Source organism: Anguilla anguilla, chromosome 17 (genome assembly GCF_013347855.1).
Source record: "Anguilla anguilla isolate fAngAng1 chromosome 17, fAngAng1.pri, whole genome shotgun sequence".
Taxonomy (NCBI): Eukaryota; Metazoa; Chordata; class Actinopteri; order Anguilliformes; family Anguillidae; genus Anguilla; species Anguilla anguilla.
The window spans coordinates 26,873,089-26,889,192 of NC_049217.1; the positions used below are offsets into that span (position 1 = coordinate 26,873,089).

A 16,104-nucleotide genomic window follows, 5' to 3' on the forward strand; every position below is an offset into this window, starting at 1 on the left:
ACCTGAGGGGCCGGTCGGCCAATCGCAAGCCTTTCCCCTTTTCCGTAGGCCATCCCGAACCCTCGCCCGCTGTGCGCACGCCCCACGTACCCGCCGGCACCGGGGTCTGAGCCGCAAACATTCGGGATTTGGCCGGGACACCCCCCCCCCCCCCCCGCCCCTCGGCAGGCACACACACACACCCGCGCGCAGTGCGGGAGAGCGGGGGGCAGGGCCTTCAGCATGCTTTCACAAACCCATTGTGTGTGAGAGGGGTGCAGTGTACCAAACAGACTGCCTTTCAGGCTCCGGCTCTCACGGGCCAACAGGCCTCATCCGTCGCCACGGCAACAGTACCCATGGTAAGAAGTCCGGGGGGGTGGGGGGTTGAGGGGTTGGGGGGGGGAGGGGGGTGGAGAAAGGGGGAGAGTCATTGGACAGGGTTCCGTGAGGACACTTTCTGCACTTAAAGAGTCATCCCCCCCTACCCGCACCCCCTCCTCCCCCCCCCCAAAAAAACCTTAAATATAATCTCCAAAATACCACCAAGTCCCCCAGAACTTTATGCAGAGATCCCAGGAACGATAAGCCTGTTTGTGTGTATTTTTCTGGTCAAACCTCACAGTTTCAATTGACTAACAATGGCGGTTTTCAGACAATGGAGGCATTGAAATCCCCACAGGGGGAGACATCTACTCTCACCCACGGCTTGAATGTTAAGTATGTGAAAACACCGGGGACCATAAAAGTCTCCTCTCTTACTGTAAAAAAGTGTATCTGGCCGCGGCGAGGTGCGTGCGGAGGGGTGGAGGAGGACGGCTGCGACTGGACGCTCCCAAACGTGGAAGCACACAGACACATTCCTCACCCCGTATTAAAGTGGCTCGCTGACAGGGCGGGTCGCACCGCCGTAAACCGGGGGTCAGAGGTCGCCCGCAAGCTGTGAGGCCATTTCTTCAGAGCCAGCCCTAGAGGGTGTCTGTCGGAGACTTCCTCTGGGGGGGTGGGGTGGGGGTTTGGGTTGGGGGGGGGTTGGGGTTCTCTCTGTGTCTGGCTGTGTGGGGGGTGGGGGGATAGGGAGTGGAGGGTGGGTGGGGAAGGGGGAGGGGGAGGGGCGTCCTTGAGTGGTTCTCACTTCACTGCGTCTGGCTACATTGCGCTAGCCTCCGTTGCTCCTAAGCCCGTACGCACCTGTTGTTTTCCTGCTCGAAGCTCGCTATCGTGTCATGACTTGGGTCTTGTGGGTATGTTCCTCTCGGGGTGAATACACGACAAGTCAGGAACAAAGGGGGAAAATAAGAGAAAAGAGGGGGATACCTGGGAATGCACCCCCATCTTTGCAGACCGAGCCAGTATTTACATTACAACTTTGACAGTGTCGTTAAACCTTTTGTCTGGTGTGAATACAAAATATGGGGCTCACTCACTCAGCAACTCTTCTAAATAAGGGGGAAAAAAAGGAATAAAACCCTGCGTTTTTACAGAATAATGTAAAAACAAGGGCTAGCAATCACTGTAGGGCTGAAGAAACCCACTGATTTCCTGTTCACATTCATATCGAAACAATGAGCCATAAAATTTTAAAAACAATTCCATCCTTACAGTCCCACAGCGCAAGGCCCCGTTCAGCCAAGAAATGCGTCCCCTCAGTCAACCGGCCCTGAATCAGAAAATGGCTAACTGGCTTTGGCCATCGCTGCCCTGCAACCGAGCAGTTAAGGGTGGTGTAGTGAAATAAGATCGTAATATATGGAACTTTTAGGACAATTAAAATAAATCCCAGTGTAAACTTGACCGTGATCCAACCCCAAACAGAAACTGTACCCTCGCTAGTGTGACCACAGCCTGGCCCCTGGCCTTTCAAAAGAGATGGACACAAAACCCCAGAGAGAGAGAGAGAGAGACAGACAGACAGACAGACAGACAGAGAGAGAGACAGACAGACAGACAGACAGAGAGAGCGAGAGAGAGACACAGACAGACAGACAGACAGAGAGAGACACACAGACAGACAAGACAGAGAGAGAGAGAGACACACAGACAGACAAACAGAAAGACAGAGAGAGAGATAGAGATTGAAACTGAAACTGGAGGCCACACCTAACATCTAACATTTAATCTGCTGAGTCCCTGTGCCTGAAAGGGAGAGGAAATACAGCGGACTAGGTATTACATTACTGTAAAACCATGTGCAGTATTTCCCTTCCATACTCCACTATGCAAATGGAGAGCCCTTGTCTACCTGTGTGTTCACCCCTAACTGAGTGCACACCCCCCCCCCGTCTCGGATGTAAATGCAAACGATACTTCGTTGGCATGATTTCACAGTGTATAGGGTTGCCAAGTAAGTGGCACAAGAGTTAAACCCTTCAAAACGGCAACAGCGATTTCTGAATATACCCCTTTTTCGGTTTCCTTCCTCCCTCTCTCTCTGCGCCAGTGTGTAACAGTTCTTACAGGTGTGTGTGTATGCGTGCGTGCGTGTGTGTGAGAGAAAGAAAGAAAGAAAGCAGGAGGGACGGTGAACGAGTGAGCAGAAAGAGAAAGAGAGCGAAAGTGTGGGAGTTTTTCTGTACATACGATGAAAAGACCAAGAGTGCCTGTTATCTGCTCCAATAGAGCAGCACTTAGTGAGCTCACATTTCAAATAACAAACCCAGGCTGTGAAAATTCACACCACACGTTTACACACATACACACACACACACACTCACTCACGCACACACGCACGCACACACAAATGCACCCTTCAGCATGTTTCGCATTACGATGGTCATAATTTGTAAAAAAATTTCTGTCAAATCTTTTGACAAGATGGAATAATCAGAACCAGAGAAAAATCCACTCAGAAAGCTGGTGAAAGTTTCACAAAACAAGCGCATTTTCCCCTCCAGCTTGGAAACAAAGCCAGACAAAGACCTGAAACTTGCATTTGCATAAGCAAATACGTACAATTATTGTGTGTTCCCACTGCTTTCATAAGTTAATGATCTTAGTTTGCCTGAATTTATGAATCTATTCAAAGTTTTTTTGTGAGAGAGTTAAGACTTTGGCTGAGTTCTGTAGCATGCAGTTAGCTGGCTAAATTGGCAAAATTACAGAGTTGGCAAAACAATTTTTTCCACTGTGTAGACTTGTAGTTTAGGTTAAGCACCTATCAGATATCTATCATAACTGTATGATTGTAACGTTGTCTAATATTGCCAGGAGTCCGCTAGCACATTGGTTACGGTGTAGTCCAATGGAATGTTGGGTTTTCAGTGTTGCACTGTATGTAAAACAAGCAGGATGGGTTGTGGTTGTAGACTGATGTGTGAGTGGGTTTTACTGTGGAGTGTGATGTGATAATAACTGTGTTAGAGATTTTGATGTCTGAATTGGTTGTTTCGTACATTGTGATGTGTGGACGGGTTGAGTTAGAGATTTAGCTGTGTGAATGGGTTGTGTAACAGGGTGAGATGTGAGAATGGGTTGTGTTGTGGAGTGTGATGTGATAGTGGGTTGTTTCAAAGATTTTGATGTGTGAATTGGTTTTGTTGAAGGTTGTGATGTGGTTTTAAAAGTGTGTGTGTGGGGGGGGGGGGGGGGGGTCACAATCCTTAGGTCAGTCTCAGAATGCTAAAAATGGGGTCACCAAAACTGATCTCTAGGTAGCTTGATAACGAAGCAGTTACTGAGTCTGATACTGTTTTACACCAACATGCTTTGTCAGCTCAGTGGAAAGTGGAAATACAGAAGAAAATTGGGCAAAAAAACAGGCTTGAACCCCCGAAAAGCTCACACTCAAATGTACAGACAACCGTGGTGTGTATAATATGATATATGAATGGTGGGTGGCATGGAAACCACATGCGTGTTACATACACCTGCTGGACAGCATTACCCACCATTCTTAATGGATTTTTTAAATAATTCCACTCTAGCGAGAAAGCTGCCAATACCCTTATGCACAAAGCTGTGTTCTTCCCCATAGCAATGACCCCACTTACAATGTCACAGTTGTAGACATTACATTAATAACAGCTTGTATTTGTGTGTGTGTGTGTGTGTATGTGCACATGCGTGTGTGTGAGCGTGTGTGTGTGTGTATGTATGTGTGTGTGTGCATGTGTGGAAGTGTGTGTGTGTGTGTGTGCGCGTGTGTATATGTGCACGTGTGTTTGTGTGCGTAAGTGTGCGTATGTGCGTGCGTGCGTGTATGTGTGTGTGTGTGCGTATGTGTATGTGTGTGTGTGCATGTGCGTGTGTGTGTGTGTGTATGTGCGTGCGTGTGTATGTGTGTGTGTGTGTATGTGTGTGCGTATGTGTGTGTGTGTATCTGTATGTGTGTGTGAATGCATGTGCGTGTGTGTGTGTGTATGTGTATGCATGTGCGTGCGTGTGTGTGTGTGTGTATGCATGTGTGTGCGTGTGTGTGTATGCATGTGTGTATGTGTGTGTCTGTGTGCGTGCGTGCGTGCGTGTGTATGCATGTGTGTGTGTGTGTGCGTGCGTGCGTGCGTGCGTGCGTGTGTGTGTGTGTATGCGTGTATGCATGTGTGTTCTGTGATTAGAGAGGAATGCTCTGCTCTCCCTGGAGTCATCTCAGGAATGCTGCGCTCTGTCCGCGGGTCTGATCCAATCTGTGCGCCATCAGGTCGCCCACACCCCTCAACCAAAACTCCCCACTGCCCCGTCCCTGTCTCACACACACACACACACACACCCCTCAACCAAAACTCCCCACTGCCCCGTCCCTGTCTCACACACACACACACACACACACCACTCAACCAAAACTCCCCACTGCCCCGTCCCTGTCTCACACACACACACACACACACACCCCTCAACCAAAACTCCCCACTGCCCCGTCCCTGTCTCACACACACACACACACACACCCCTCAACCAAAACTCCCCACTGCCCCGTCCCTGTCTCACACACACACACACACACCCCTCAACCAAAACTCCCCACTGCCCCGTCCCTGTCTCACACACACACACACACACACACCCCTCAACCAAAACTCCCCACTGCCCCGTCCCTGTCTCACACACACACACACACACCCCTCAACCAAAACTCCCCACTGCCCCGTCCCTGTCTCACACACACACACACACACACACACCCCTCAACCAAAACTCCCCACTGCCCCGTCCCTGTCTCACACACACACACACACCCCTCAACCAAAACTCCCCACTGCCCCGTCCCTGTCTCACACACACACACACACCCCACTGCCCCGTCCCTGTCTCTCACACACACACACACACGCACACATACACACACACCCCTCAACCAAAACTCCCCACTGCCCCGTCCCTGTCTCACACACACACACACACACACACACACCCCTCAACCAAAACTCCCCACTGCCCCGTCCCTGTCTCACACACCACACACACACACACACACACACACACACACACACCCCTCAACCAAAACTCCCCACTGCCCCGTCCCTGTCTCACACACACACACACACACCCCTCAACCAAAACTCCCCACTACCCCGTCCCTGTCTCACACACACACACACACCCCTCAACCAAAACTCCCCACTGCCCCGTCCCTGTCTCACACACACACACACACCCCACTGCCCCGTCCCTGTCTCTCACACACACACACACACACGCACACATACACACACACCCCTCAACCAAAACTCCCCACTGCCCCGTCCCTGTCTCACACACACACACACACACACCCCACTGCCCGTCCCTGTCTCACACACACACACCCCACTGCCCCGTCTCTGTGTCACACACACACACACGCACACACACACACTCCTCAACCAAAACTCCCCACTGCCCCGTCCCTGTCTCACACAAACGCACACACACACGCGCACGCACACAGAAACACACTCACACACACACGCATGCACACACACACACACAAACGCATGCACGCACACACACAAACGCACGCACACACCAGTCCACTCGTCCATGGGAACACAACGCCCTTGGTTCCCACGGGTTATTAAAACACTCACAATTTATAGAGTTCTTCCCTTACTGAGGTCAAGACAAACCCATCAATAACACTCAAAACCCAGAGGACCATTTTAACCCCAATATTCCACATAAAACCGTCAGCTTCCCAGCGCTGTTTATGAAAAGAACTGGTTTTAATGCAGTACAGACTACTGTGAGAGAGCCTGGCTTTACTGCAGTACAGACTACTGTGAGAGAGCCTGGCTTTACTGCAGTACAGACTACTGTGAGAGAGACTGACTTTACTGCAGTACAGACTACTGTGAGAGAGCCTGGCTTTACTGCAGTACAGACTACTGTGAGAGAGCCTGGCTTTACTGCAGTACAGACTACTGTGAGAGAGACTGACTTTACTGCAGTACTGACTACTGTGAGAGAGGCTGGCTTAACACAGTACTGATCATGGTGAGAGACCAGGAATGGCTTTAGCCAGAATCTGGTTGATAGGTGTCAACTGTTGAGTTAGCTTGAAGCTCTACACATAACCATGATTTATGAAAAGATGCAACAGAGGCTTATTAGCAAATCATTTCCCCGGATGTTGGGCGGACTAATGCAGTGACTAATCTCACTTCTGCAGTGACCACCCGGTCAAGCTCACAGTTCCCCAAGCTTATGAGCCTAAAGCCTGATTTAGCCTATACTTCGTCGCATGTCCCTTTCGACAAGTAGCGCATGAAAAAAAAGACTTATTTTCAACGTAAAATAGTGTCGCACAACACTTTTTTTCAGTGTGACGCACCTCTAGAATTTTGTTATGTCGCAGGACTTCATGCGTTGTCGGCAGTGTTAATTGGACAGCCAAATGGAACACCGAAATTCATCGTCATGGATACGTCATTACTTTCGGTTTATCTGAGTGACAGACCGGATTCTTTTTCTTTATTTAAAAAAAAAAAAAAAACAAAAGTAGATATTAAATTTATTCCTCCCCCATTTCTCTCTAATTTCACCGGGCACCGAAATGTTCTCACAGATGGTAAACACCAGCAGTTTTGCGTCTTGTTGCCACGGACAACAGAACCCTCTCCACAGCCCTTTGCCGAAGTATCGACACTTTCTTCTCTGTCACGCGGCACTTGTCGAAAGGGTTGTACGACAGAGTATAAATCAGGCTTCACAACTACCGAGGCTATCCCAGCAGTACGGAGTGCCGTTTCAGGATGGCTTCAACTCTCAGGATGGCTGTTTTACTAGCCAAAACCCACTTTTTTTTACGGGTTACTACTTCTGTGTCACTTTCAACACGTCTTGTGTCAAAGTTACAACTTATGTGTCACAAATATACAATTTATGTGTCACAAAGGGAGGCTTCTTACCACAGACTCTGCTGAAAGTAACGCAAAATGAGTGTAGTTAGCGGGTGGTTTTACCCCAGGGGTACTGATTCTAGTAAGGGGCTGGTTTTAACCCAGCAGTACTGATTCTAGTGAGGGGCTGGTTTTAACCCAGCAGTACTGATTCCAGTGAGGGGCTGGTTTTAACCCAGCAGTACTGATTCCAGTGAGGGGCTGGTTTTAACCCAGCAGTACTGATTCCAGTGAGGGGCTGGTTTTAACCCAGCAGTACTGATTCCAGTGAGGGGCTGGTTTTAACCCAGCAGTACTGATTCCAGTGAGGGGCTGGTTTTAACCCAGCAGTACTGATTCCAGTGAGGGGCTGGTTTTAACCCAGCAGTACTGATTCTAGTAAGGGGCTGGTTTTAACCCAGCAGTACTGATTCCAGTGAGGGGCTGGTTTTAACCCAGTAATGGCACGCGGGACACAAAAGCTCATCCCCCCAGCTCCCCAACTCCATAAGGCCCCCCACCCCACCCCACCCCCCCGGCCTCTGGCTGTCTCCCCCGGCATGTGGCGGTCAGCGCTCAATGCCAGCACCTGGCCTCCCCCCCCCCTTCCGCTGCATTACCATCACAACATCCACCACCTGTTTGCCCTCCTCCTCCCCCCCACACCCCCATTCTTCCAGCTCAGCCCCCTCTGAAAGACTCCATCTCAATCCGCCCAATTATCCACCTCCTCCAGCCAGCCTGCAGCCCCTTCCCCCCCCCTCCTCTCCCATCCCCTCCCCTCCCCTCCCCCAGCTCCTCCAGGGGTACTGACTCAGAGCTTTCCAAAGCACTGTGACTTGTGTCCTCCAGAGTCACTATGACTCAGAGCTTCCAGAAGCACTGTGAGAAAAAATAATGGCCTCTACGCTGCAGTCTTACCCCTTTCAATTCCATCAATACTGACGGAACCCAGAAAATCACCCACCGATCAGCGCCCAACCCTGACCAAACCCTACCTTCACTTTGGCCGAACCCTGCCTAGCAATCACCACACCCGGCAAATACAGACCAAGCCCTGCCAATACTGACCAAACTACGCCAACACTGACCCAACTGTGATGATACTGACTAAAGCAGTGGTCTCCAACCCTGGTCCTGGAGAGCTACAGAGTCTGCTGGTTTTCACAGTGACTCTGCACTTCATGAATCAATTAGAGCAGTTGATTACACAGTTAACTCCACTCACCTGGTGTCTTGGGTCTCAACCAGCAGACCCTGTAGCTCTCCAGGACCAGGGGACCACATAATACACATTCCCAGTCTCTCATTGGATGGGGATACTGAACAGAATACGTATGTACTGGAGAACTGAGTGTGGCAATGAACCCATTTTTCCGTTCATTCTCAGGTCGCGCAAAATGACGTAGTGCTCTGACTGCAAAATCCATAGTCACAGAGGGAAGCAGCCAATCGAAGAGGGTGACAGCACAACAACCAGCCAATCAGAGAGGGCGACGAAGCCGAATCAACCAATCGCAGCTTTTGACCATACTGAATTAATTCCACGACACACAGAGGGGTGCTAAGGCTCTCGCTCTACCAAACTGACACAAGAGCAGCAGCGACATGACAACCATCATCATCATCGTCGTCGTCGTCTTCATCATCAACAGCGAAAGGATGGGGGGCGTGGCCACTGAGATCACACGGCCGTGTCGTGGAATGCGTGTTCATGTCGGAGAGGGCAGCGAGAGGCTCGGGGACAGGCTCGGAGAGGGGCGGACTGGTTAGACTGGTGGGGCCGAGCGGAGTCCAGCCGAGCCGGACTGCATTCCAGCAATACTGGAGAGCCAGCCGGGGTCTGCACTGGAGACCAGCGCAGCCACGATCGCACCGCCAACAAACAACCCTGGCCACAAACTCTCAAAGGGCTGAACGCACCTCCAGGCTAATCCCCCACAGGCATGGGTGAGAGAGAGAGCGGGACGGCATGCCTACACAGTTTATACGGTGGGACAGGGGCGTACACGCGGTGAGTACCGTTCTGTAGAAGTGGCAGGTAAGGTCCAGGACAGTAAACGAGTCCTTTTCTCCGCTATTGTCTGCATATATTCAGTTTTTTTTTTTTTTTTGTGTGTGTGTGTGTGTGTGTGTGTGTGTGTAACTTGCTGAGGGACAAGAGGCGACAAAATGCTAGGGACAGGCAGAAGGCTCTGCACTGTCCCCGTCAAGCAAATGCAAAAAACAAACACACAGACAGACAAACAGACATGCCCAGAGAGGAGGAGAGCGATGTGGCTGGTTACGCAAGCTATGCTGTGCTATGTAAAAAAGTTGTGTAAGTCGCTCTGGATAAGAGCGTCTGCTAAATGCCTATAATGTAATGTAATGTAATGCAAGCCCACCGACCGCTGCGCTACTATTGGCCAGTCTCACAGAAGGGGCGGGGCTTACGCCTACCATCGGCCCGCATACCACACATCCTCCAGACCCCCCCCCCCACCCCGCTCTTCCTCCTATCTCATCTACCTGCTCTTCCCTCCTCTGTCTGATCTACCCTTTCTTCACCTCCTCTGTCCTAGGCTCTGATCTCGCCTTTCTGAAAGGGGTGGATGGTTACAGGCAGGTATCTGGGGGGGGGGGGGCAGGCAGGGGAGGGGGAATAAAGGTGCTTTTCTGCTCTGGGAGAGGTCTGGTTACACAGTGACCTCTCTCTCTCTCCCCCTCCCTCCCTCCCTCCCTCTCTCCCTTTCTTTCTTTTGCTCTCTTTCTCTTGGACCAGTTGGACCACTTTCCTGCCCCTGGCAGTGGAGAGACACTGTGGCCTCTTTCTGTGCCGGGATTCGATGTCCCTTTTCCCTCCGTTTCCCCTGAGCCTCATCCCTCTCCCCTCCTCCACCCCTCCCCCCATCCTCCCACCCCCCACCCCCCATGCCCATATCGACATTAATACCCACTATCTGAAAAGGGCAGAAACGAGAATAGTAGACACGGTCGTCCAATCCAGGTGCGCGCGGATCTCAAAATCTTCACCAGGGTTTCCGGGGTAACACCTCTCATTACAGCTCGACTGCAATCTCACCAGGACATTACCACACACAGGTGTCACGGCTCACTGGTGGGCAGGGAAACCGGGTCATTTCCTGAATGTGATTGGCTTACGCACCTGCGCGCTGGCAAACCCTAAGGCAAGAGGGGCCCACCCCATAATCACAACCGCATCCAAATGCGGCTAATTGGCCGGGGCCTGAGAGGGCCGGGCCCTGATTGGCTGCAGGCAATGATTGAGAAACGTGATTAACAGTTCGACTTCCTCCCTTTGAGTTCCTTCAATGCAAATTACTGTCAAGTGGCAGGATATCTGTGTCCTTTACCCCCCAGGCCTTCTTAGGATTATTATTATTTTTTTATTGTTTTGTATATAAACAATGAAATATAACCCCGCAGTTCCCCCCGGGTGCATAACTAATGTCTGAAGCTTGTTTTAACAGCGCAAATCCACGTGTTTAAATAAACCCGCCTCAGTAGCAGGACACAATTTCCCCCTCCCCCCCATGGTACCCACATTCGCAATTCATGGAAAATGGGGGTGCAAACGGGACCAGATAGCCCTAAATGGGACAGTCGGGAAGAAGGACAATGCAGCTTTTGTGGGAGCCTGCACGCACACGTAATTTCACACTTCAGGTCCAAATCTACCTGAGATCGGCCCAGAGCACTGAAACCCATCAGAACCCCGGAGTAGACTTTGTGTGACAGAGCGCACAGCATATATCTCTGAGAGCACAGATGTCTTTTTTTTCCCACCCCCAACAATGCCCCTTGTTTTATGGTCACATGACTGGGGTCACTCTTGGTTTGCTCACTCTGGCCGAGCAGGAGAGTCGCCCGACACAGACTGCAAAGGCAGTGGGGGCGTTGAGAGAGGGAGAACATACCTTTGCACCCATCAAACAGCCGTTAGTAACCAAGAGAAACTGCCGAAAGGCCAACCAGAGACACCAGACCCCCCCCCCAATCCCCCCCCCCAGCAGAACAGGAATACTCAACATAAACCTTCAGGTTTTAGACAATGGGTGCCCTCCTACCACTACCAAAAGAAAGTTTAGTAAGTAGCATCTACAAAAAAAAAAAAAGGGCGGGGGGGGGAGGAAACTGCACATATTTCAGCAAGTCGGCGCAACGTAAGATCAGGTAACTCAAAAATGCAATTATCTTAAATGCATGCCATAAAACATCTATTAAAATGGGTAAGTAGTTTGGAAGTCAACGGGTGTGCTGGGAATGGTTTTTTACAGCACTGACCTGACCCTATATGCTTTGGGTGAAGGAGCGGTCAGTGTTCATAAAGTAATAAAAGTTACTGTAGGGGGGTGGTGGGGTTGGGACAGGGATTCGCACCCCAGAAAACAAAGAGGAGAGTTTGGGCAATGCAACGGCTTTGTTCCGCTCAGCTCCCCACCACCGGCCCGGGGCAGCGTGCCTTCCATTTCAAACGCTCTAATGTTTGGTCATTACTTCGCGCATCAGTCAAATTGATGGCTCTGGTCTGGTCTTATATTTAACTACTGAGATCGTTTCCCACGTCCTCTGCTAGAAGAAAAGCCATTCGCCATGAATGATTGCACACAATCCAGGAGAAGGCGGGAACGCAAAAAAAAGAAAAAAAAACAACAGCCTCCAGTTTCCACCAGATAATTATTCGTTATATGTGCAGTTATCAGAACAATTGCTTATTGTTGTTAAAACAGCACGAAACCGCTGAACAGCCTGGATAAAGCGCAAGATCGTGTTAAAAAGAAGATCCCAACGCACCAAACCGCCTGGCAGAAACGTAAAATAGTAATTACTGTTTCACTACGTACTCTAGCAGGTGCCTGTGCCTTTTGTGTGAAACACTTAGTAAGGGCGAGTCCAGGCGTGCCACCGTGATCGTTTCCCATCTGTGCAATGACTACTCGAGAACTCTTCCTAATCTTATTTATGCAGTTCAAACACTTACTCTTAATGGGGGGTACAGATACAACTAAACGATTCGGCTTTCACTATACCGGGCCGCGATGATCTCTGCCAAAAATGTTAAAGTGTAGTAGGCCTAATAAGCGTCTCTCTGTGCGTGGGAGCGTCCCCACCCCTGCCTGTCCCATGCAGCTGCGTGTCCGAATTCAGTGTGCTACTGGGAATCAAGGCTAACCAATATCTAGAAGAGACGCGGCTACCGATAAACTTAAGTACAGTAGGTCTATTCACAAAGTTATCGTAGGAGGCTAACCATTTAATTAGCATGTAGGCTACGCGACCGCACTTAGTCATCATCGCACGCATTCCAAACGGGTCCGCGAGACAGTTCTCAACATCATTTCCGCGAATAAAGTAGGCCTACAGATACACCAGCAAGTTCCCTGTCCCAATGTATCGTGTAGTCCATAAAGTGCAATCAGTGCCGACATGTAAATGTACCAACCACTGGGGAACAGCCTGTTCGTGAACAACCTCGGGAAACGAGTTTGTGCGCACGGGCGGCGCTTCGCGCTACAGCCATACACACAGGATCAGTAATTGACTTACACGCATCGCGAAGGAGAGTCCATGCAAGTTCCTCCATTTTCGCACGGCCTGTCCACGCAGCGGAGACCTGTGGACAGTGAGGGAGGTGTCAGACAAGACAGAACTGTCTTATCAGCAAAATATTTATTTTTTCATACAGCAAGAAAACATAGGCAGACATTCAATTCGTCTTCGTGACAGATGTGGAGAGTTAGAGCCGATACACAGTAAAATGTCCATAGTTAATTCAACTCTAACAGTGTAAATTCAACTCTTAACAGATAACGTTTAATACCACATTCCAGAGTGGGACCAAATGTTATCCGCTAAGAGTTTAATTAACACTGTTGGTGTTTAATTAACGCTCGACATTTTACTGTGTACGCAAGTCGCAAATCTTTGGCTTGTCCAACATGACACTATATCGCACCTCGAGTATCCTATCCACACTGTCGACACCTTGACTTCACTGGTTTCCAGGCTACAGCTCGAACTTTCCTCAGCTCGCAAAAGATAGGGGCATTTTGTCAAATAAATGATGATAACAACCGTGACACTTTTCATACAGTCACAATTTCAAACTTCAAACAAGCTAGGCAAGAGACGTTTTCCCTTTCCAAAAAGACTAAGGGCTTTTAAATATACCCGCACATCAGGGTAGAGGTATGTTTGCTCTGCTGGAGAGCGGTGATAGTCTTATCTTAGACAAAATCCAGAGGCGAGCCAAGATAAGTGTAAACAAGGAAATAACAGGTTTGGAATTCTTTCACACCACGAATGCCTCGGGCTCATACGATAATATAGAAGCCATGATTCAAATCATTTTTGTCATCTAACAGTTTGTTTATTTCATTTGGCTCATTTACAACGTAGTCGTATCTCACAATGTTTGGTAATACCTTTCTGATTGTAAGATTATCTCTAGAATGTAGTCAACTGAAATTATCTCAGAGGCTAAGTGGGTCGTGAACATTTAGTTTAATGACCTTATTTGTTGAACCAAATTTACAGCCGGCTAGTTACGCACTCCCAAATCTGTGCACAGTAAAGGATCCGGTGTTCATTGAACTCCTACTTATATTAGTCCATTAGGGACCGCATGTACTCTGAAAGAGCTGATTTTAACATTGAACATTTTGAACATTTTACTGTATGGAGTAGAAGTTCCCGTGCGCGGCACTTGCCAAATCTTAAAAGCAACGGTTAATACGTAGGCTATATTGATAACCAGTTTCTCTTGAGTTCTAATGTGTGAACTTTTTAACTTCTGAAAATATGATTGTTTTGCATATTATATTTTGTGGAATCGGTGTTTCTATATATTAAAAAAAGTAATTAGACTCTGTGACCTGTTTAAAGACGTGCAATGCCACATTGAAAAGACATTTCCTGGGAAAGGGAAACATGAACCCCAATTAACGCAACTTAATCCGTTTTAAATAACGGCGAAAGCATAAACATAGGAATTATTTTAGCATGTTGAATACTATTCTCACACTCGTTACCCCCTTTACTCACCCCTCCCCCGCAAAAAAACAAAGTTCAATTGTTAAAACTTCTTTGTTCGAAAAAAAAAAGGAGGGGAGGGGGTAAAGTTATGGCTCACAACCCCCTTTCACACACACACACACACACACACACACAATCCCCCACCCAACCCCCGCGAACTATCTCCACCGCTCTTCATCTCCCTAAATCCCATCTGAGGATAACCACGATGCTGCCACCTTCCTCTTAGCTCAAGTCGTCAAAGCGCTAAACGGGTTCTAATTCGCTGTTTACAACATGATAAATGCATTCACTGGAGTTGATTTAATGCCTTCACGCTCTGGCGTCTGACTGGCCCGGAGCGCGCCGCTGCGCTCGCCATCCCATCCAGCTTAATTATTTTCTCACGGTGGCGTTCAGCCTTTGAGCGGCGCGCATCGTCGCGCACCCAAACCCTGCTGCGACAGACGGGATTCTCTGCTCCCACTGTGCCTGGCCTGAAAAGGCAAAACTATCGCCGACAGAATGCTGATTTTGGACCAGGGGCACCGTCACAATCGCGTCACATAGCCTAAATGCAGACAGCGTAACTTTCCAAATTGTTAAGGAATACATCTGCGTGGCATTAATCACATTTAAACGCCACAATAATAAATCATGCACTTGTCGGGCTTTAAAAAAATTAATTAAAATAAAAAAACGCACCCCCAATAGACCTTATTCAAAAAACTTTAACGAGCATCACCCTCCAATGAACCGATAAATTCCCTGATAATTTACAATAACATTGAGATTGCTGACATATTTGTTATCCGCAAAGAAAACTGATTTTTTTTTTTAAAAACCACAACTTTTCCGTTTGCACGTGAGGCTATTCAAGACATTCCGACATTCAAAATTCCGACAGAGGAGCATACATTTCGCGATAGGAGCTTAAAAGCTCACTGAATTTTAACTCTCAATATATGATGCTATATGACACCTGCATCTCGCAAACATTGGTTGGTCTAATGTTATACATCCAAGAGGGGAAAAAACGAGGTAAACCAGTCCGACATGAGATCATACAAACTAATAAGTTAATTCACTTTACCTTCGCAATTCTGCAGTAGAAATAAAACACATATAAATATCCACATATTGTAATTCCCCATTCCCGTGGAGGTCTGTTCCAACAACTTCTCTTCAAAGAGTCAGCAATAATTCATCCATTTAAAAAAATACACAGTTGTAAAAGTTCCAAGAAGTAACGCGGCAACAGGGTAGCGACATAAAGTTGATGAAATTGTAAATATTTAAAAGGAAATCTCCAGTCCGTTAGCAGGGTTAAAGAAGTTAGTCCTGTCCCGTTGTCGTCCCTGTGTCCGCAGCTTGGTCTAGGCTGCTTTGCGTCTCTCTACACCTCCGGAGAAACTTTTGAAAAACTTCAGCGGACTGCGCCTCAAGTCCCAACTTCGCTACTCGGTATCACTCCGCCCTCCTCCTCCCTGCTGTCTACACCAGAGCTCAGGTCCTTCCGCTTCAAGACAAGTAGTGCGTACAGCCACAGGAATCTCACATTGTGAATCGCTTGTAGTGATATTTAGAAAATAAACAATAATCTAACTGCATTTCATTCTCAGTTTTCACTGTCTTTTACGTTGTTAAACAAACAAACGTGCCCCGGCTTGCAACGGAGTTAGTGGAGAAAGTACGTGCGTGTGTGAGAGTGTGTGTGTGGTTGTGTGGTGGTGGTGGGGGGGGGGGGGGGGCTTGTGGACTTCCATCAACTTTTTCTCATGAACTAGCAGTGTCTTTGTTCCCTTGGCAGCGCGTT

At 48.7% G+C, this 16,104-nt stretch overlaps 1 protein-coding gene across 1 annotated transcript in view; it reads right to left on the bottom strand.

The window, feature by feature from the left end:
* Positions 1 to 15,841, bottom strand: part of si:ch73-281k2.5 (neurogenic locus notch homolog protein 3) — a 25,810-nt gene extending 9,969 nt beyond the window's left edge. Inside the window, exons 1-2 of the mRNA XM_035397596.1 lie at positions 15,382 to 15,841; positions 12,822 to 12,888 (exon numbers count right to left, since the gene is read on the bottom strand). Of these exons, the coding sequence (XP_035253487.1) occupies positions 12,822 to 12,888; positions 15,382 to 15,442 (128 nt within the window). The 5' untranslated portion in view covers positions 15,443 to 15,841. The remainder of the gene's footprint in view (positions 1 to 12,821; positions 12,889 to 15,381) is intronic.
* Positions 15,842 to 16,104: the final 263 nt, after the last annotated feature.